Source organism: Haliotis rufescens, unplaced genomic scaffold (assembly GCF_023055435.1).
Source record: "Haliotis rufescens isolate VD_foot unplaced genomic scaffold, xgHalRufe1.0.p SCAF_2, whole genome shotgun sequence".
Taxonomy (NCBI): domain Eukaryota; kingdom Metazoa; phylum Mollusca; class Gastropoda; order Lepetellida; family Haliotidae; genus Haliotis; species Haliotis rufescens.
In genome coordinates, this window is record NW_025963890.1 from 67,705,670 (window position 1) to 67,729,311 (window position 23,642).

The following is a 23,642-nucleotide window of genomic DNA, read 5'->3' on the forward strand; positions in this document are numbered from 1 at the left end:
AACGGAAATGCTAATTTTGTCACATAAAGGTTAAACCTATTTGAATTACCACAAAACCCGGAATATATAAACAGTTTCACGATTTGATTTATAGAATTGCCAACTGAACGTGGCTTGGATGAAACGCTGTTTTTATAAAAGGCCTGTCGGAGAACTCAATCAGCTTCTCTGAGCGGATGATGTGCTTATTCAGGTTAGTCAATTCACAACGAAGGGAAGTAACTACAGTTAAGGCCAATAGCGATACTATGGCGGCTCCCGTAGAAGAGACGTTCCATATACGCTCGCTTTTGGATGCTGCTAATAACTTAAATAGCATATTACTGAAGAGCCCAACGCCACAGTCGGGTAAGTAAACAAATACTGTTTCTGTATATACTTTCATCTGGAACTTTGTCTCTCAGACAAGCCCACAATCGCAACATTTAGTAGTTTGAGCGAGGTTATCGGTCTCATCATCAGCTGTTTTTCTGTGACCACGCCCACCTTCTAATAAGAATTACACCACGATTGCTATGTGTTGTGGAGGTGTTATGTGATACGATTGCCAAAGAAAGGCTCATGGTAAATGGTGTTCTGATGAAAATATCTTAGTGTGATATTTTATGTTGAAATATGGCGAGGATTTTATCATAATAAGGTCGAATGGACAAAGGATTCCTCCCATTAAGCTATGACGACTAGGTGTTGTTTGTTGTCCGCTGGTGTTGATAATTGATTCCGACCACGGCGTTTAATACCATTAATTCATTTTGACCACAGCGTCTGATCTGCGATTTTCAATTAGGACTTTCCACTCTGGCGTCCCTTATCTAATTTTGCCGATTTTGCCAACTTTGAGCTTCATGGCAGGCACAAGGGAGTCCATATTGATTTGAAATGATTTTCCTCTTCATTCAAACTTGAGTCACTGTTCATTTTATGATATCATTATTCCACATTAGTGCAATCCAGAAATTGCCAAAGTCAAACAGTATAACTGATCAAATTAGGTAATCTCGTAAGCATGCTTCTGTTTAGGCATTACAGGAGTGGGCAAGTTCTTAGGGACAGAACCTAGCAACAGAAACTTAAACTGCATCCACAAACACAATTAATGCCATAGATTTACATCATTTATTAAATCAGGGAACAATAGGGTTAATCAGTTTATATTTCTTGACAAAAATATGGAATATTTGTTTTTTGTTTTTCCATTCATTAAATGTCGATCTTTAATATATTTGCCAACTTGTACAGTTTAAAACTTTATAAGAAGCATGACTGTCAGTATATTTCCCCAAGAGTTTTGAAAGATGGCGGCAAGTGCTTGAACAACTCTTGGATTCTATGGAATTCATGACTATCTGTCATGATGGTGAATGACTATACATTATCACCAGAAGAAGTGTTGAAATTAGAAGTAGGGGATTACTGCTACTGTCAATGGATTAGTCACACTCACTACCTTTTCACCACGTTAAAAGATGGTATTTGTTGTTACCCTGTCTGGCACTCGGCATTAAGACTGGTCAGCTTGGAGTCAGTCTACTGTGTCTGAGTGGGGTATTCATTTTAAGGCCCAGGCTCGATTCCCCACATGTGAACAATTTGTGAAGCCCATTTCTAAAGTCCCCTGTCATGATATTGCTGGGATATTGCCAAAAGTGGCATAAACAACACTCACTCACTCACACTTACCAGTACAGCTTGTGAACACTTCATTACAAGTAAGAATCATAAAAAATTACACATTAATAAGATTTCTATGTATTTTCTTAATAAAGAACACTTTATTCTTTATTTTGGAATGTTCAAAACTTACTGAAAGAAGTTATATACATAGAATACGGTTATCATATACTGGGCTTCAATGGAAATGAAATTACCATAAATTGTGTTATCTTGATCAATGTTAACTTGAAACATTTGAAACATATGGGGGAACTTATTGAAATACAATAAACTATGGTTATAAGAACTCATAGGGACCACTAATTTTAGCGCATTATAGCTGTGGTTCATTATAAGGTGAGGTGAGGTGAAATTGGGTTTAATGTCACTTACAAGATTATTGCACTTATATAGCGACGTGCATGAACGTGTGTGTGTGGCTGCTTGTACTAGTCCGGACTGATGCCGATTTATAGTGCTAGCACACTGAGATACCATGCCGCAGTTTAACATGAATACCTCACTCAGACACAGTATACTGACTCCGAGCCGACCAGTCCTAGTTTTAGCCCCTTAATGCCGAGCACCAGACAGGGCAACAACAAGTACCATCTTTTAACGTCTTTTGGTATGACGCGGCCGGGGATCGAACCCCGAACCTCTGTGCAGTAAACATTCACAACATGGATGCATACATCCTTAGAGCGGAACAGGAATTGCATGGAGATGCTGAGTTAGATTGCATTGATTCTATCAGTGTACCATGAGTAGGGGCAAATAAAGTATATTTGTCTTCAATTACAACCCATTTTTAGAGTTGGGTCATAAGGCAAGGCGTTTTTATTAAATTGTTTAAGGATTCTGTAGATCCTGAAAAACATTAATGTGGAGAAAAAATACAATCTGAACAGCACTGGTTTGTACATGCTCATCTCAAGACAATTTTCTCACAACATGTTAAACTGCAAGACAATAGGTTACACTACGTGAAAATAGGTTAAACTGCATGACCATAGGTTACACTACATGACAATAGGTTACACTGCAAGACAATAGGTTACACTACGTGACAATAGGTTACACTGCATGACAATAGGTTACACTGCATGACAATAGGTTACACTGCATGACAATAGGTTAAACTGCATGACAATAGGTTACACTACGTGACAATAGGTTACACTACGTGACAATAGGTTACACTACAAGACAAAAGGTTACACTACAAGACAATAGGTTACACTACGTGACAATAGGTTACACTACATGACAATAGGTTACACTACGTGACAATAGGTTACACTACATGACAATAGGTTACACTACGTGACAATAGGTTACACTACATGACAATAGGTTACACTACATGACAATAGGTTACACTACATGACAATAGGTTACACTACATGACAATAGGTTAAACTGCATGACAATAGGTTACACTACGTGACAATAGGTTACACTACGTGACAATAGGTTACACTACGTGACAATAGGTTACACTACAAGACAAAAGGTTACACTACAAGACAATAGGTTACACTACATGACAATAGGTTACACTACGTGACAATAGGTTAAACTACATGACAGTAGGTTACACTACATGACAATAGGTTACACTACGTGACAATAGGTTACACTACAAGACAATAGGTTACACTACATGACAATAGGTTACACTACAGGACAATAGGTTACACTGCAAGACAATAGGTTACACTACATGACAATAGGTTACACTACATGACAATAGGTTACACTACATGACAATAGGTTACACTGCATGACAATAGGTTACACTACATGACAATAGGTTACACTGCATAACAATAGGTTACACTGTATGACAATAGGTTACACTTCATGACAATAGGTTACACTACCGGACAATAGGTTACACTGCAAGACAATAGGTTACACCACATGACAATAGGTTACACTACATGACAATAGGTTACACTACATGACAATAGGTTACACTACATGACAATAGGTTACACTATGGTAAAAAATATAACTTTGCATTAAATCTTATTCAACGTCACAGGAACTTTTGTTGTTCAGTATAGATAGTAACTGAGAATGGGAGATGGGTGGCTTGATACCATGCATGTCAAAAGATCTTAAAGGATAGTACTTGTTGTTTCCCTGCTTGGTGCTGGGCATTAAGGGGCTAAAACAAAGACTTGTCGGCTTGGATTGGGTAAACTGTGTCTGAGTTGGGTACCCATTGTAAACTGTGGCATGGTATCTCAGTGGGCTAGCACTATTATACTGGCAATAGTCTGAACTAGTACAAACAGCCACAGGTACTATATGAGTGCAGGAAACTCACCTCATCTCATCCAAGATCTACAGAACAGAGTCACATCCCTTAGTCCTACCAGGATCCAATGATTGTGGGTTCAAATCCCATATTTGCCAGATGAACACCCTTGATTGGTCTTCAAAGTACCCAAGCTCGTGGATTTCACCAAAGTGGTAAACATCTAAGGTTTCTGACTTCCAACCACAGTAAACTGATATGCTGTGATCAAACAAAGTACTGATCAAAGAGTTGTCAAATCAATAACAGACTCACTCAAAACAACGAGGTCTAGTTCCTTGTTGTTGGGGACACATCTGTAGTGTTTCGGTTATACTGGACCCTTTATGAGACCAGATGATGATAAAAGGCTTAGTGTATGGTATTGTTTGCAGCTGAGGGAAAGGGTAGCCTTGACACATGTCGTCACCGCTGTGATGTTCTGCTGACGAAGTGTACGGAGACAACAGCCGTTACTGCCGATACTACAAAAGACTGCCTCCAGGAATATGCACAGGTTGGTTCTTGAATCTAAATTTCTATACAGACAATTGTGGGCTGATCCAGCCGTGAACTTGAACTGTTCAGAAGAGTCTAAATATTATGAATAGTCTCCCCCTTTACCTCATCAAAAATTGACTGGTCCATTATAAAACAAACTGGGCCTCAACACTCTTCCTGCACTCACTTCTGAACAGGGACCATGAATCACACAATAGCCGCATCATGATTCCATTGTACGGATGTTTCAGTAGTTTCACAGGAAACGTGGCAGATAGTTACCATGGTTACAAAATCATTTCCTGCAGAAGTCAAGATTACCATGACCTTTTTATCAATTCATATCTAATATAAGTCAACTGAACCAAAAATTATGTTACTTTCAAATGATTACTTTTTTAGGTAATTCCATTTACAAACTAATTTCCCTGTTTCTTAACAAGCTTTTCCACAAGAAATCTTCAAAGAAATCAAGCCATACATGGGCTTGGTTTTACAGGAATCTCTAAGGTTTTGTTTGTCTGTCCGTCCGTCCGTCCGTCCGTCCGTCCGTCCATCCATCTTGGACTTTTTATCCCAACCATCTGAAGTGTTGTGCCTGTAACTAGATCTGCTCATGGCATTAAAATGACAAAAAAAGATATTTCAAGATTGGTTAAAATTCAGAAAATCTTTTGGAAATTTCTGTTCAGAAACTTATGGGGCTACAGAGTTGAAACAATGAGATGTGACCATATGTGACCTTTATGTGACTTTGGTTCTTTCATGGAATTGACAAATTTAGTTTATTTCTTAAATTTAGAGTTTAAAATATTTGTAGCTTTGTAAAAAACAAAAATTCAGTGATCGAGGTCGCATTTTGTGTAAAAGATTACATTTAGGCACCATCTTTTACACTGAACTTTGGCCATTTGATGTTGTGAAAATACAATCTTACATCTCAGAAACTGCTTTTCCAAATGGAGCGATATTTCTAAACAATGTATGGTATCATAACACTGAAATGTTATTACAGTGCTGTCATGTTGTCCTTACACGTGAAACAGACCACTCTACACAGTCGATTGTGTGCCACACTCTACATATATGTGATGGCTGAAAATGTCACTGCACTTCAAATGTTCCTGGTGAACTGTGAATAAAGTGGTCTCTAGACCTGCTGGGAATGGATGGCACTGGGATGGGTGAACACCAGTGTGGCATGAACTCTGCCTGCATTGGCCAAATAGCCCAGTAACTCTCTCATAGTATCATCACATAGCAAAGGTTATGAAGCCAGCAACAGGAGGCCAAACATGAGAAAAAGGCAGAATATATAAAGGGCATAAATGTGGCCATTGCCAAATTGTCTGAGGTATTCAATATCAATTTGCAGAGTTATGTCCCTTAGGCAGGCCAGTATCAGCTGATTGTGGGTTTGAATCCCAGATTCACAGTGATGATAAATCTTGGTGTTTGAGCACCCTCCCTACCTGTTTGGTTTCACTAAAATAGTGAATGCCTCAATCAAAATCTTCCTTTTATCAAGGATAACCAATGAGAGAATGAACAATAGTGTTCCCAGTGAAATCACCAAAAATAATGAATTTCTGGATTATGGAATCTCATTTTATATAGTGGGGTCCCTTCAGCTGAATGTAGGTGTTGACAGCAGTAGCAGCCTGGAAAATGGGGTTTCCAGACTAACAGGGTGTCACTTTGGAACCGCCTGGCTACACCATCAACCTCTGCCAGCTCAGTCTCATCAAGGAAAGTGTTGGTTCAGACAGTATGCCTGGTAGAGTTATCTCCCTTGTTACAAGTGACATGGATTTTTCCCTGTTATGGTTAAGTTTGAACATGTGATTAAACAATGAACAGATCTGAAGGTATATTTATTCCAAAAGCCATCATATTCATGCTTCAGATATTGTTTATGTACAAGTTTATTTCATATGTCTACATTAATAGCACTTTGCTATTCTGTTCTGGAAAAGTATAGAAGGCATGGGGTATATAGTTGTTGTTGGTTGTTGTTTAACGTCACACTCATCAATGTTTCAGCTTTATGACGGTGGTCCGTAGATAATCGAGTCTGGACCTGACAATCCAGTGTTTGACATCATGAGCATCTATCCACGCAATTGGGATACATGCATCAATCAAGTCAGCGGGCCTGACCACCCGATCCCGTTAGTCACCTTTTATGACAAGCATTGTCGCCTTTACGACAAGCATGGGTTGCTGAAGTCCTATTACAACCCGGATCTTCACAGGTCTTACCGGGTATATACAATAGACATAGAACTGATCTTTCACCCCCCTTTCCCAACCCCCAGCCACACCCACCACAGACAATGTACATGACTGTCTGGTTCAGTCAGGACAGTTTTAGGTTCAATGACATTTGAACTAATTTTTTTCACAATCCGTTAAGTCGCTTCCTACGATCAGCAGGGTTTCTGGGGACCTGTTCTAACCTGGACTCCCCACGGGGGAAGAATCGATGTAGTACATCTACATGTAGATCAAGAACGTTTGAGTAATTGCCGTGTTGGTTGCAGATCCTGCTGGACTTCACATTCATCCATGAGAATGAGCTGGTGGACGAGAACTTCCCGGAGACAAGCACCAGCTCCAGGATAGCCAAGATCTTGGGTAACTGTTAGGCAGGATCACTCACTGAACTGGGAGCACTGTCTAATGTGCTGTCTGCATCCCCTGTCTGCGCTAGAAACCTATGATCGTGCGGTTGAACCCCGCTTTGCCTCGATTTAGTTTCTAGGTCTGTCAGTGTCATACTCATGCTTGCGGGTATCACCAAAGTGGTAAATGTCATCTGAGACCTGCACATGAAGCTGACACTCCGTAATATATAACTGGAATACTATTCAAAGAGGTCTTAAGCCCAACTCACTCTTCATATTGGCTACACTTAGGTATAATTTGTAATGAATGTTCCTAACGATCATCGGTAATTTCTTCTTACATCACTAAAGTGATATTACCTTGACTTCATTATGGCATCGAGACAATATTTATGTTGTCTTATTCCATGTTTGTGGGATTGGAATGAAAGTGAAATTTCAATACAGTTCAAGAATTGCATTCAAGTGTGATTTGTCAAGTACCAACTGGGTTTTATATCCAAGTAACATGCACAGTGGCTCCAGAGGTGAGGTGCAGGATTGCGCACCTTGCATTTTTTAAGCATACTAATCATGTTTTTGTATTTAAAAACATTTTACTAAATCGTTTGGTACATGTTTTAAGAAAATAGCAATTTATTGACTAATTTCTGGTATACAAATGCAAATTGTTTCCCGAATTAATTTCATTCATTTTTTAAATCTATTTTAAGTGCGCCCCACTTTCCTAACACTTTGTCCATGCTTAAAGGGGCACTGATCTAACGCAATTCCCCGGGACTGGTTGTTGCCTTTGTTATTGTTTTTTCCCAGTGAGTACCCGGATGTATAGCAGAAATCTAGACTAGTTCGCGACCTCTGCTGCGCCATTCGTAAGCGCATTAGTCACTTTTATGGGTAGTAATAAGGGCGTACGGTCACATTGATCAACAAAATGAAATACAGTTTCGAGATAATAAGGAAATGTAGGTATCTTTGTGGGTAGCATCGGTAATGGTGACGAAGTTTTGATAAGTCACTTGCTTGGTAATTTTCGCGATTTTCGTTTACACTATTTTGACTTGCAACACAAAGTAAATATTTCACCTGAGCATTGCTTTTTTTATAGTGTGTATATTTTTTTACTGTCAAATGTGTAACAAATTTATTAAACGTCTAAATATTCAGTTATTTTACAAAGTGACTGAAAAACATTTCCATCTGTATTATTATGATAACGAATTCCAAACATTTTGATGTTTAATGTCATCACCAAGAGACTGAAAATGTTACGTTGAAAAGTACATTTCTATGTTGTTTGGCTTCTAATCCTACCTGATAATCTGTTGTGATGTTTGTAGGCCCTTTTGATTGTCTTAATCAATCTGGACAGATTTTTTAGTCAAAATGACTGAAATAATTACACATTTTATAAATTGCCTGAGTGAATCACACTTTACAAATTGACGGTAATATATACACGCTTACAAAGGAAAAGACCTGTGAAAACAACCTCTATCGCGCATTGAAGAATTTCCAACCAAGACGTAGAGAAACAAGAACGAATCGGTTCAAATGAAGGAAAACAAAATGCAAATATCATAATTACAACCTACCAAATTTATGTGTATAAATTTTAGGCAGCTTCCTTGTTCGAGGAATGTATCCGTGAATATCCACACAAAGGAACAATATCCCACTCGTCTGCAGCTGTACAAAGAAACTTATTCGATGTCACGTGTCTCAGTAACAATCAAATATTTTAAAAGATATATATCGTTTCGGGATATTATAACCCGTGTTCGTTTCTCAACTGATCACTTGGATTGTTTCAGGTGTTTCACATAGGTGCCAAGTCTCAATGGTCGGCTGAGAAAGCCCACGTGACAACTATTTTCATAACGTCCACGGTTCCTAAAAAATCCATTGAGTGATAGATAACAATGATCAATCAATCAACGTATTATCAGTTAACCCTTTGAACAAAGTATGTTGTTTTTACATCGGCACTTCACGCCATGATATGAGTGTATTCCCTTTGTTTTAGTAAACCTAGACATGTAAACACTCACTCTTGACATATCCACTGTGCAAGATAACAGTGATTAATCAATCAACGTATTTTCTGTTAATACTTTGATGACTAGGAACGATCCGTTGATTTACAACAACAACAAAATCAACTGATCATTCATCTCTTGCTGGGCTGCCACGTGCATATTACATAACACACATTTCACCTCACTTCAAACCTGGATTTAGATTGAATAATTACCCCATACACAATAAATGCCAAATGGGAACCTTTGTCAGGTAATCTAAGTGGTGCTACCACTAATTGTACCTGTAATAAATTCATTAACTGAGCATCAAGTGAATGACGACAAATACACAAGTGTAGGGTTATATGAGAAAACGTGGATGACAACAAGGGAGTAGTAATCGTATTATCGACGCAAGCCGAAATCCCAAAATGCTTTCACTGCATGGATACTTTTTTTAGTATTAAACTATAACCATCTTGGGTATTTCCAAATGACGACATCCGATGAGCTCTGCTGTTCTTTTTGTCTGTTTGTTTAGGCTGAAGAAATTAATTAACATGCGCCCTTTGTCGAAATCTTTATAGATCACAGTTAACCAATCAGTGTTTATGCAAAAATGCGTAAAACAAATATTGCCTCCAGCCTCCAAGTTTATTTAGCTGTCCTTGCAGACGGTAGCCCAGTCTCTGGTCACGCTCAGTTGCGTTGCGTATCATCCGGGTACTCACGGGGAAAAAAACAATAACAAAGGCAGCAACCAGTCCGGGGAATTGCGTTAGATCAGTGCCCCTTTAAGTGAACACATGTCAACAATTTAATTTGTGGCACAGCTAACGTTGGTTGAATCCAAAAACAACTACATGCTAAAATCACTACACTTAGTTCAAACAAGTATGTATTTGTAACAAATGTTATATTTGGGATAACACTTTCTGAGTAAGGTGGTTGAGTCCCATCCGGGATGCGAACCCACAATGCCAGAGTGAGGCACCTAATCGCCAGCACACAAAGTCAGTAATCTAACCCACTCAGCCACCGAGGCTTCCACAAAATGAAAGTCCGACAACTGGTAGTCTAGATCGTGTACTTTGTGTACCCCTCTGACAAGTGCAAGTTGGCACGGCTCCCATGGCCAAAAGCTATGAACACACAATGCCATATTGAAAGTGGTCAAATGTAACGAATGTTATTCTTGGGATAACACTAGTATGTATTTGTATGTTGTAAGACCAGTCCACTTGGGGATAACGGGAACAGGCAGGGGAATGGCTCCCCACTGGATCTGCTCTGTTGTTTTAAATTGTAGTGATTTGGCATGCTGTTATTTTGGGAAGATACCCTTACATTTGCTTTACTGGTATCCGGTTTGACGAGAAATGGCGTTGATATTAACCATGCCTCTCTTTACAGGATACTTTGACAGTTTGCTGGATCTGGCCAAGGAGGTGTTTCCTAACATCCAGGTGTGTACAACAGGAGTGTCTGCAGTACCTGGCACAAGTCTCGGTATTTTATGGGTGCTTCAGTGTTTTTGTTTTGCTTGAATATTACTTCCACCATCTTCCTGAGGCAAGGGAGTTAACTGACTATAAAAGTCCAGTTTCCACCCTTGCCAAACTAGGCTGCAATTATGGAGTTATTTCTTGACTGGACTAATGAGTCTATACAAAGTCCAATCAAAATGGCTCGTAAATTGCTGTGCAGACTTCAGTCGATTACAGGATTTGCAAAGCAGGTGAACCACCAACTCGTTTTTTTCCATTTTATTTCACATTTTTAATCCATGTGCTCACGTGATTGGATGCACTTCTTGTTGTAAGACCCAATATTACAAAAAAGATTTTGATTATGGATGAGATCTTCTTGACTGGGTGCAGCCATTTTGTTTGAAGCAAAAGCAAATGATATGAGAGGTGGAATCTGATTGGTCAGAAGGAGGAACATAGAAGGGACATAACTCATAATAGCCACGGGTGGCGCTAAGATCGAGCCCAGAAATTACAGCCTAGTTTGTCAAGGATGGAAACTGGACTTTCCTAGTCAGTTAACTCCCCTGCCTCAGGAAGATGAACCGTATTCCCCAACAGACTTGATTTGTACACAGCCAGCATGTGGCAGGGAAGACATGATTTCAGATTGTTTCAGATTGTTTCAGATACAGTCGGGATCAATGTGGATGGAAAAATTCTCATGAAAATTATATTTATGAAGAAATAGTGCCACTCAGTTAGCAGAAACAAATGGTGCACCATTTAGGCAAGGATTGAAAAATCTCCTGCTTAACATTGGACATTCTTTTTTAAATAACATAACTATACAAAACTTTATGATTTTTCATTATTTTCTCCCACATGAAGTTAATACAGTCCAAAATTGCTTTTCGGCTCTTCTAGAGCTTTGCGTCCATATGAAGAAAGTGTGGGTGTTGATTGGAGAATGTGTTGTGTTTCAGCCAATGGAGAGCCTGGGTGTTGAGCTGATGGAGTGTGTGTTGTGGCGGAAGGGGGCGCTGTTCTACATGTACTGTCACCAGACGTGGCCTGACACGGACAGGCTCTGTCGCAACAAGACCAACTTCCAGCAGGTAGGCCAACACGAGAATGGGGGTGGGGGTGCAGGGGGGTAGGCCAACACGAGAATGGGGGTGGGGGTGCAGGGGGAAGACCAACACGAGAATGGGGGTGGGGATGCACGGGGGTAGGCCAACACGAGAATGGGGGTGGGGGTGTTTGGGGTAGGCCAACACGAGAATGGGGGTGGGGATGCATGGGGTAGGCCAACACGAGAATGGGGGTGGGGGTGTTCGGGGTAGGCCAACACGAGAATGGGGGTGGGGATGCACGGGGGTAGGCCAACACGAGAATGGGGGTGGGGGTGTTCGGGGAAGGCCAACACGAGAATGGGGGTGGGGGTGCAGGGGGGTAGGCCAACACGAGAATGGGGGTGGGGGTGCAGGGGGAAGACCAACACGAGAATGGGGGTGGGGATGCACGGGGTAGGCCAACACGAGAATGGGGGTGGGGGTGTTCGGGGTAGGCCAACACGAGAATGGGGGTGGGGATGCACGGGGGTAGGCCAACACGAGAATTGGGGTGGGGGTGTTCGGGGTAGGCCAACACGAGAATGGGGGTGGGGGTGTTCGGGGAAGGCCAACACGAGAATGGGGGTGGGGGTGCAGGGGGGTAGGCCAACACGAGAATGGGGGTGGGGGTGCAGGGGGGTAGGCCAACACGAGAATGGGGGTGGGGGTGCAGGGGGGTAGGCCAACACGAGAATGGGGGTGGGGGTGCAGGGGGGTAGGCCAACACGAGAATGGGGGTGGGGGTGTTCGGGGAAGGCCAACACAAGAATGGGGGTGGGGGTGCAGGGGGGTAGGCCAACACAAGAATGGGGGTGGGAGGGCAGGGGGGTAGGCCAACACAAGAATGGGGTTGGGGGGGCAGGAGAGTAGGCCAACACAAGAATTGGGGATGGGGGGGCAGCGGGGTAGGCCAACAGGAGAATTGGGGTCGGAGTGCAGGGGGTAAGCCAACACGAGAATTGGGGTGGGGTTGCAGGGGGTGGGCCAACACCAGAATTAGGGTGGGGGTGCAGGGGAAAGGCCAACACGAGTATGGGGATGGGGGTGCGGGGGGTAGGCCAACACGAGAATATGGATCGGGGTGCAGTAAGGTAGGCCAACACAAGAACATGGGTCAGGGTGCAGGGATGTCGGTCAACATGGAAATGGGGCCGGGGGTTCAGGGGGAAGGCCAACACGAGAATGGGGGTCGAGGTGCTGGGGGAAGGCCAACATTGGAATGGAGGTGTGCAGGGGGGTAGGCCAACATGAGAATATGGGTCAGGGTGTAGGGGGTAGGCCAACATGGGGATGGGGGTGTGCAGGGGGGTAGGCCAACATGAGAATATGGGTCAGGGTGTAGGGGGTAGGCCAACATGGGGATGGGGGTCGAGGTGCAGGGGGGTAGGCCAACATGGGGATGGGGGTGTGCAGGGGGGTAGGCCAACATGGGGATGGGTGTGCAGGGGGTAGGCCAACATGAGAATATGGGTCAGGGTGTAGGGGGTAGGCCAACATGGGGATGGGGGTCGAGGTGCAGGGGGTAGGCTAACATGAGAATGGGGGTCAGGGTGCTGGGGGGTCACAACTCCACTATCAAGTGTAGTGTATCTCCACCCTCCTGTCTCGGAATAAACATACAGTATCTCTCATTTAAGAGTAATTTGATTGGATGTTTCAGACAAAGAAATACGTTTGAAAAATTTAGGCTGATAGTTTTAATTCCAAAAATATCTGGTTTCAGGACTGTAGCTAAAGAAATATCTAGTCACCATACGAAATCCCTGGTATCCAAGATATTAAATGGTCGGACCCTAAGGAACTGAATGTTTGCTCATTTGTTTCACATACACCCCATATTAGCAGCCATTAGATTTCCTAATATTGTGCTAGAATTCTAACCACAACCACTATGGTCTGGTGCCTTATCCAAATTGTTTAATCCTGTCAGCAGACTGACATGGCAGGGATGTCCTCTGTGGGATGTCGCCAGTGGGATGACTGCATGCCCAGAATACATCAGATGTTGTTTGAGAGAGTATGGTTTTATGCCGCTTTTAGCAACATTCCAGCAATATCACGGCAGGGGACACCAGAAATGGGCTTCACACATTGTACCCATGTCAGGAATTGAACCCGGATCTTTGGCATGATGAGCGACCTTTTTGACAGCTAGGCTACCCGACTGCCCAGATGTTGCTAGAACAAGGTTTCAGCAGGGTATTTCTGTCATGTCTTTTGCTTGTCAACACAGAATCTACGCGATGGCGTGACGTACCTGCAGGAGATGCTAGCGGTCAGACGACCACTCCCAGCTGACCAGTGTTCAGGAAGAGATGAGGATGACACCTTCACTCTCATGAAGTCGGGTATGTGATGCTACCTACTCAACAACTACTCCCAGTCATAGAATATCGTACACCCACCTTCTGGCACTGATGTATGTAGGAGAGAGGTACATCCTCTTTGTAGTGGTCATAATAAAACGGAGCCATAGTGTTCATACCAAAGCTTTATTGCAATCTTCTTAAGTTCCAGTTTGAACACTATGGCTCTGTCTTTTGGATAGGAATGGATAATGTTAAAATATGTCTGCAACTGCGTTATTGTGAAACACTTTCACAAGCATCTCACCATTGAACCAAACATCACATTGCTCCCGACACGCACCATGCAGCCATATGCTTGACAACATCCCCTAACACCCTTTCAAAGGGGACCGCCCCATGGTCTAGTGGAAGGGCATCCTCCCGGAGAGCAGAAGGTCCGGGGTTCAATCCCCGGCCGCATTGTACCAAAAGACGTTTAAAGATGGTATTTGTTTTTACCCTGTCTGGTGCTCGGCATTTAGGGGCTAAACAAGGACTGGTCGGCTCGGAGTCAGTATACTGTGTCTGAGTGGGGTATACATGTTTAACTGCGGCATGGTATGTCTGTGGGCTAGCACTATAAATCGGCACCATTCCGGACTAGTACAAGCAGCCACACACACAGAAACCCCATATCACATTAACCCCAACACAAGAGTACTACATTAACCCCATTAACATTAACCCCATATCACCTCACCACCACCTTTCAAGGGGCATAACTCTTCCCTGTTCATGATCATACCACTATATAAAGCATTTGTATCTACAGTGACACTGTCTGTTCCAGGAATCTACTCCGACACCCACCTTCTAGCGCTGATGTATGCGGGGGAGATGTGTTACTGGTTTGTCAAGGGACAGAAGGAAGAGGGGTTTGAGAGCATGGCCGACTTCCAGGCGAAGGACACCGGCACCCGGCTCCTCAAGTCCTACATCGAGGCAATAAAGGGGCCACTACAAGGCGCGGGCTGGAACACAGACAGAGCCCAACAGATTCTCCGATACTTTGACGACTAAACATTGCTAGTCCTTGACAGAGACATTGAGAGTTGTGGATTATCCTAGAGAATCTGCTTTACATGTTTTTTTCTGTTATGACAAAGAACTGTTATATTGCTGATCAGGGCATGCAATCTTTATCCCTGTGATTCATACTATTCTGATGACAGCAGTACAATACAGTACTATATTACAGTACTGGAATTTGATCTGGTACAGGGTACCATGTCATTATCATACTGCTACCTTGGATAGGAGATCGGATGACCAATATGGCTGACGACTTTGGATTTTACTTGTTCTTGAAGACCAACTCTCCGCGGCAGTGTGGCATCATTCCCTACAGGGTGTGAAGCCCTTTGCTGGCATCCTCTGCCGTGATATTGATGGAATATTGCTGAACGCAATGTAAAACTCACTCCTTAAAACTCGCTCACACCTTCCCAGACAGCTTGCAGCGATGCTCACAATATCAGCCTCTAGTTTTACCTTCACAGCTCAATGCCGTGTTTAACAATCTTAACATTGAGCTGTGGGTAGCCCTAACACTAACACAGATTATTTAGATATGAAAATGGTATTCATATGCCCCCATAGTTCAAATCATAGTAGCGTATTAATATAAGACTCTACGATCCTGTACGCATCTCACTGGCACACAATATCCTAATGCAGTTGTATTTGTTGAATCTGTCCAGCTCATGTGTACCCTCTATACTGTTTTAAGCTAAGACAGACCAAATATGACATATATTACTCAAAAGAAGTGAAGGAACGCTTGAATCTTTCATATGACTATAGTTAATTTGTCAAAATTTTGTTCCTTAACTTCTTTTGAGTAGTATATAATGTCATTGCTATAGTTGTGTTGAACTGTGTATTTCATTATCAACACATTTTCCAGAATTTATGGGTTTAGGTCCTAACATGCTTGATTTTTCCTTGGAATGTTTGTTTGGGCACATGGGTACACAATTCGTCCAAAGCTTCGTCCATTCTTGCCATAACCCCTTCTCAGGAGACAAAGTCTTTTAGAATGATTCACTGATTTGTCTCTAACCACAGCATCTTCTCATTGAAACTCCCGAGCGACCCAGACATCTAAGACGCCGCTATTTACTTTGCATAGTTCCATCCCTTGAAACCAGAAACCTATAATCGTGGTTTCGAATGCCGTTTCTCCCTGATTATGTTTCTAGGTTAGTCAGCATCAGAACGTGCTCGTGGGTTTCACCAAAGTGGTCAACATCTGAAACCTGCATCACATTAACCCGATGTGCCATGATATAACTGGCATACTGTTCAAAGTGGCATTAATAAACCCAACTCACTCACTCACTCACTCATTAAAAATCATATCTAGGCTTATTTTTGGAAGAGGGACAAAAAATACACTATTTTTTATTTATTAAATTATTTCACTTTTCAAATGTTTAGAGTTGATTCGTATACCAAGTTTTAAATAAATCTGGTCCTACACTAATTACACAGTGTCCGTGCTACAACTAGACCGACCAACCATCACAGACAGCAACCATGGAGCACACAGCCTCTGAAAGACCCTGTAACTGCATGGTCTTGACAGAACCTTTCTTCACTTATCAACATCTGATTTTCTGAATACCATGGCGTCCAAACTAGGGTCTCTCATCCAGTGCACATTGTCCTAAGTAGCGACTAATGAGATCGGGTGGTCAGGCTCTCTGATTTTGTTGATGCATGTCATCGTATCCCAATGGTGTAGATCAATGCTCATGATATTCATCACTGAATTGTCTGGTCCAGACTCGTTTATTACAGACCGCCAACATATAGCTGGAATATTGCTGAGTGCGGCGTTAAACAACAAACAAACAAAACATCCAGTACACTAATATTCAAACAGGAACATGAAGGTCATTCTGAAAGATTTGGGCTCCTGACATCCACTTTCTGTATGTTTTGTGATTCTGTGTAGTCCAGTGTATTCCTGTGTTTAGTGTAGTCCTCATACTCAGCACATAGAGGTAGACTTGTTCAAGACTTCATTCACACATTCCTCGATGTTTCATTGTAGTTTTTTCTGATGTAGTTATTGTGAGATCTATGTATCATTTATTGCGAGATCTACCCTTCTTGTTTATTGCGATCTGTTTACCTTGAACCCCTTCCCAGTGAAATCATATGGAATTACAAATCCTGGGCATGGATCTTTGTCTATACATACATTCCAAACAGTGATCCTCCAGAAGGTGTCTCTCTGGATAAATGGGGTTTCATTACATCTTCTTTATTGAGATCTATGTATCTTGTTTGCTGTGAGAGTTCATGGACTGGATGGAACAGCCCGATTGTGGAGTGTATCGGTTTGGTGGTTATTGTTGGGAAACCTGCAACGTCGTATTTCGGAGTCCCTTGTCCCAGGGTCTGTGTAGTGCGCCCCTCGTCACCTTGTGTATGATCCATGGTCTGTCACCACCCTACCTGTGTTTTAGCACTGCATCCCTTAAGTCTCTCCTCCAAGGTGATGCCATGATATAACTGAAATACTGTTGAAAGAGGCATTGAACACCATCTCTGAATTTTGCTTTACTAGTTTAGTAGAACATGTTTTACGAACTGTCTTCATATTGTGTAGTCAAGTAAAGTAAAGTATACACTATGTAAAGCATTGCTTGTGTACAGCCAACCTAGCTGTCAGTGATAGACACACATAGGTGAGATGCAAGCCCTTTGTCCTCCATGTCAATACTTCAGGCTGTGTTCCTCCATCGCCGGGGGATACATACGGTTGTTATGCAATGTAGTTGTGACATGTCAGCTTATGAATGAGGCTGTGTGTAAGTGAAGTCAAATGAGCTCCACTCTGTGTCTGAACATAACGTGAACCCAGCCGTTTCCTGACTTTGAAGCAATGTGGAGAGCCGATACCACATTTCTATTGAACGTTCCATGAGAATATTGTCAAGCGAGAAACATTGCCGTTTGTGTGATATAACCAGAGTGTTCATTGAGAAGTTCCATCTTGCTGGCATCTTCCCGAAGCAAGGGAGTTAACTGACTATGAAAGTCCAGTTTCCACCCTTGCCGAACTAGGCTCGTATTATGGAGTTATATTTTGGCTGGACTAACGAGTCAATGCATAGTCCAATCAAAAAGGCATAACGAAAACGACATCCGGTTCATATATGCTGCCGTGCAGAAATCAGTTGACTGCAGGATTTGCAAAGCATGTGTACCGCCAATTCGGCATCAACAGATTCATTCCAGATCTTTTTATGTTTTTAATCAAGGTGCTCACATGATTTGATGCATTTTGCGAAGTAAGACTCGTAAGACTATATAGATTTTGATTATCGGTCATTTTGTTTGAAGCAAATGCAAGTGATATGAGAGTTGGAATCTGATTGATCAGTAGGAGGGTCATAGAAGGGATATGACTACAATCGAGCCCAGAAATTCCAGCCTAATTCGGCAATGGTGGAAACTGGACTTTCAGTCAGTTATCTCCCTTGCCTCAGGACGATGTCTTGCTGGAAGCAGGTCGTTGTTTGTTTCATTGATAAAAACAGCAACTACATCGCATATCGGTCCAACGCCCGGGAGATGAGGAACCTAGAGTTTACTGTAAAGAACTGGTGACGCTTTATCCTGTTCATTGATAGTATCACTTTCCCGTACTTTCTTGTATACATGCTGTCTGGCTGAGGTGACATTATGCACAAGGAGCCAATGTTTAGAGAGGATTTTGCATAATTGTTGTTTCACCTGTAAGTTTTGCTTCCGAATGTTGTTTTATTCTATTGGGAAATGCAAGATTGCCAGCTGAAGGCCCGTACCGATCAGTACTGTCTTTGTGTGAGAGTATCAAGTACGAGCGACAACTGCTGTGAGCTTGTGTGTAGTGGTGTGCTCTAGATAAGCCTGTTGTGGCGTATTCACTATTTTCAAATAAAGATTCATTGCCAGCCTTGACTTTGTTGATTTTTACTTTGTATGTGTGTCAACAACCTGGCTATCAGGTTGGAACTGGCCTCATAATCTCTGTATCAGTTCATCATATTTTTATCATGCTCAAAACAGAACTATTTACATTTCTGTCATTGACTGCTTCTACCAAAGTACCTTAAATCAGTGAACGTGCATTTTTTTAAAGCAAAGCATTGCCTTCAACATTTAGCATTGTCAAGGAGCATAGGTCACTTTGTAGCACTACTCGACACTGTTTGACTCATTTGTCATTGCAATCTACCATTCTACAGATGCAGTTTGACACTGTGGGACGAGTCCTATCAAGACCTTATGTCTCTATTGTGTAACTGCAATCTACAATGCCAACTCCACTGAAGCAGTTTGACACTGTGGGACGAGTCCTATCAATGTCTCTATTGTGTCACTGCAATCTACAACGCCAACTCCACTGAAGCAGTTTGACACTGTGGGACGAGTCCTATCAAGACCTAATATCTCTATTGTGTCACTGCAATCTACAACTCCAATTCCACTGAAGCAGTTTGACACTGTGGGACGAGTCCTATCATGACCTAATGTGTGTCTTGTGTCACTGCAATCTACAACGCCAACTCCACTGAAGCAGTTTGACACTGTGGGACGAGTCCTATCAATGTCTCTATTGTGTCACTGCAATCTACAACGCCAACTCCACTGAAGCAGTTTGACACTGTGGGACGAGTCCTATCAAGACCTAATATCTCTATTGTGTCACTGCAATCTACAACTCCAATTCCACTGAAGCAGTTTGACACTGTGGGACGAGTCCTATCATGACCTAATGTGTGTCTTGTGTCACTGCAATCTACAACGCCAACTCCACTGAAGCAGTTTGACACTGTGGGACGAGTCCTATCAAGACCTAATGTGTGTCTTGTGTCACTGCAATCTACAACGCCAACTCCACTGAAGCAGTTTGACACTGTGGGACGAGTCCTATCAAGACCTAATGTGTGTCTTGTGTCACTGCAATCTACAACGCCAACTCAACTGAAGCAGTTTGACACTGTGGGATGAGTCCTATCAAGACCTAATGTGTGTCTTGTGTCACTGCAATCTACAACGCCAACTCCACTGAAGCAGTTTGACACTGTGGGACGAGTCCTATCAAGACCTAATGTGTGTCTTGTGTCACTGCAATCTACAACTCCAATTCCACTGAAGCAGTTTGACACTGTGGGACGAGTCCTATCAAGACCTAATGTGTGTCTTGTGTCACTGCAATCTACAACTCCAACTCCACTGAAGCAGTTTGACACTGTGGGACGAGTCCTATCAAGACCTAATGTGTGTCTTGTGTCACTGCAATCTACAACTCCAATTCCACTGAAGCAGTTTGACACTGTGGGACGAGTCCTATCAAGACCTAATGTGTGTCTTGTGTCACTGCAGTCTACAACTCCAACTCCACTGAAGCAGTTTGACACTGTGGGATGAGTCCTATCAAGACCTAATGTGTGTCTTGTGTCACTGCAATCTACTATTCTACTGACTCATCATCAGGCACTGTTGACGATCCAGATCCAATAAATCCACCCTTAGATCACATTCAATCTCATTAAAATCAGATCTTAGTTCTTGCTACTGCTAAACAAATATCTGAGGGCATCCCATTACAGGTCACGTCAGAACAACAGTGCCCAACCAATGGAATGACTGACAGGAAGTCGACATTAGCAAATCAGAAGGCAACTTCACTTCGAAACATATTTTGACAAATTCTCAATTTAACATGTGGAAACTGAACAAATGAACATTCTGGAATGGCTAATAGATGGCCTAGGCAGTATGGACTCCGTCATAAAACCCGTAACTGTCATTCAGAATGTTAATTTTTTCAAGGTTGCATCATTAGAAAAGACATGACCAGGATCACTTTCAACGCTTTGATTGTTCGGATGGCAGGTCGTTCTGATGTGACCCGTTATGGGATGTCCTCAGATCTTTGTTTAGCAATAGTGAGAACTAAGAAACGATTTTTATGAGATTGAGAATGCATTATTCGAGCCATCAAATAAACAAGAAATGTCTATCAATGTTATTCACAAATTTATTCTTCCAGTGTATCTGACATGAAAATATACAAAATGAATGATGCAGTGATGACAGACTTGTTAGTTTTTCAGTCTCCAGACTTTGGCTTCTTTGTACCTACAACATAAAGTAATGTGCGTGTGTGTGAGTTGGGCTGGATAGATAACATTTCAGTAACATCGCTTACATTGTTTGCCAAACCTTAGTTCTGTTAAGTCCAAACTTTTGATTTTATTTCTGAAATGTTGTGAGATCTTTTTTCTGGCTAGACTATCTGCATTCACAGATAAAATATTCTCAAAACCATGTTTGCAATCAGTTCCCTGGAATCACAATAGTCCATGCATTCAAATATGATTTTTAATTATTTTTTTAATTGAGTTTTCCAATTATAATTAATTGTCTGTGGACAAATGAATTTTTTTTCAATTTTATTTTTTAATTGCCTTGTTCTGAGGCAAGAAGAGTATTTTCTCGATTAAGTTTTTAAATGTGAAAACTATTTGGAACATTGCCATTGAGAGAATTTGCAAAATGCTTGCCAGGCTATGAAGACAACATCAACTGAACCTTTGTGATGACTGGCTCCGAATCTACGGCCTTGCCCTCATTACATACACAGATAAGTTTTGTTTGTTTGTTTGTTGTTTAATGCTGTGCTCAGCAATATTCAAGCTATATGACGGCGGTCTGTATATAATCGAGTCTGGACCAGAAAATCCAGTGATTGACATCATGAGATCGATCCCCGCAATTGAGATAAGGTGACATGCATCAACCAACTCAGCGAGCCTGACCACCCGATCCCGTTAGTCGCCTCTTATGCCAAGCATAGTCGCCTTTTACGGCAAGCATGGGTTGCTGAAGACCTATTCTATCCGGGATCTTCATGGGTCACACAGCTAAGTCGTTGATCAACATCTCTACCTTGTACACAGGGTCTTCTTAAACATTTTACATGAATGAAATAAATGCTTAATATTTTACAGCAACCAAAAGTTCCACAACAAATTACTACTCCATGACTTTATGTCAATCATCCTGTCTCACCTTCTCTCATCTCGTCCCGAGACTTCATGCGCTGGATGAAGCCCTGACTCTTGTTTTTCCGGAACTGCTCGAAGGGGTCTTTCATGTCAATGCCGATGCCCTTAAACATGTCCTGCCTGTCTCGAACATCTCCAGCCTCGATCGGGTCCACAATCCCCTGTTCTGAAGCCCCCAGGCCTTTGCCGCCCCAGCCTACACAAGGAAATGATATTGATCATAAGATGGAAGATACATCAGTGTAGCAAAAAAAGAAAAGAACATGGACTCCCTTAATTTTGTATACTGTATTAGAGTGTATATATATATGCTGCAACAGAAAACCTATAGTAATATGGATTATTTGAGTGTTCTTTAACTTCTTTTGAGTAGTATATATCATTATGGATCTGCTCTCATGTCACAAGATCTTTTTCACGCCTAGGTACTTGGGTGTGTACCAAGAAGCAATGATATCAGTAAGTAATGATGCCAGTAAGCAATGGTATCAGCAATTCATGATTTCAATAAGCAATGAAATCAGTAAGCAATGATATCAGTAAGCAATGATATCAGTTAGCAACGATATCAGTAAGCAGTGATAACAGTAGCACTGCCATCAGTAAGGAATGACTAGCATGACTAGTAAGCTTTGTTTGTTTGTTCGTTGGTTAACGCCATACTCAGAAATATTCCTGCTATATGACGACAGCCTGTAAATATAGTAAATATAAGCATAGTCAGGGGGTTTTCCGGCAAGAATGGGTTGCTGAAAACGTTTTATTTGTTTGTTTGTTGTTTAGTGCCTCACTCAGCAATATTCAAGCTATATGAAGGGCGGTCTTTAAATAATTGAATTTGGACTAGACAATCCAGTGATTGACATCATGAGCATCGATCCACACAATTGGCATATGATGACATGCATCAACTAACTCAGCGAGCCTGACCACCCGATCCCATTAGTCGCCTCTTAAGACAAGCATAGTTGCCTTTTACGACAAGCATAGTCGCCTTTTACGGCAGGCATGGGTTGCTGAAGACCTATTCTAATCTTCACATGTCATATGATTTCTTATTGGGTCTAGACCAGACAAGTGATTGACAACATGACCATTGATTCACGCAATCGGGATACAATGACATGCATCAACCAAGTCGATCAACCGATCCCGTTAGTTGCCTCTTACGACAAGCATAGTCGCCTTTTACAGCAAGCATGGGTTGCTGGAGATCTTTTCTAACCCGATCTTCTCACAATGATATCACTTAGCAATGGTATCAGTGAACATTAATGTTTGACTTGATATCAGAAACAAAGAAACAAATCCACAGAACACAGCGTTAACAACACTCTTTACGTCATGTTGTTGTGTCTTGAGAATGTTGCTTGTTTCAGCAAACACCCAGCAGATGACTTGAATGGGGAAGCAGGATGTTTAACTATTGTGTCTCTGTCAAGTATGGGAGTGAGTGAGTGAGTGAGTGAGTTGGGTTTAACACTATTCCAGTTATATCGCGGCGTGTCAGCTTAATGTGGGAGGAAAG

General features: G+C 41.9%; 2 protein-coding genes across 9 annotated transcripts in view; one reads left to right on the top strand and one right to left on the bottom strand.

Moving 5' to 3' along the window:
- Positions 1 to 246: 246 nt before the first annotated feature.
- LOC124134607 (RAB7A-interacting MON1-CCZ1 complex subunit 1-like) lies at positions 247 to 23,628 on the top strand. 2 transcript variants are annotated; one of them, XM_048400446.1, is made up of 7 exons: positions 247 to 348; positions 4,357 to 4,478; positions 7,006 to 7,099; positions 10,524 to 10,576; positions 11,566 to 11,697; positions 13,928 to 14,042; positions 23,494 to 23,628. In XM_048400446.1, exons 1-7 carry the CDS (start codon positions 249 to 251, stop codon positions 23,514 to 23,516), a joined length of 639 nt encoding a protein of 212 aa, XP_048256403.1. In that variant the 5' UTR covers positions 247 to 248; the 3' UTR covers positions 23,517 to 23,628. The 2 variants fall into 2 exon arrangements, with proteins under 2 accessions (XP_048256403.1, XP_048256402.1); XM_048400445.1 differs by lacking the exon at positions 23,494 to 23,628 and adding an exon at positions 14,833 to 18,993.
- The window catches only part of LOC124134605 (calcium homeostasis endoplasmic reticulum protein-like), a 59,647-nt gene continuing 57,077 nt past the window's right edge, over positions 21,073 to 23,642 (bottom strand). For all 7 annotated transcript variants that reach the window (XM_046499531.2, XM_046499530.2, XM_046499528.2 and 4 more), the window contains 2 exons: positions 22,119 to 22,310; positions 21,073 to 21,185 (listed from right to left, as the gene is read on the bottom strand). In XM_046499531.2, the coding sequence (XP_046355487.2) occupies positions 21,157 to 21,185; positions 22,119 to 22,310 (221 nt within the window). In that variant the 3' untranslated portion in view covers positions 21,073 to 21,156. The remainder of the gene's footprint in view (positions 21,186 to 22,118; positions 22,311 to 23,642) is intronic.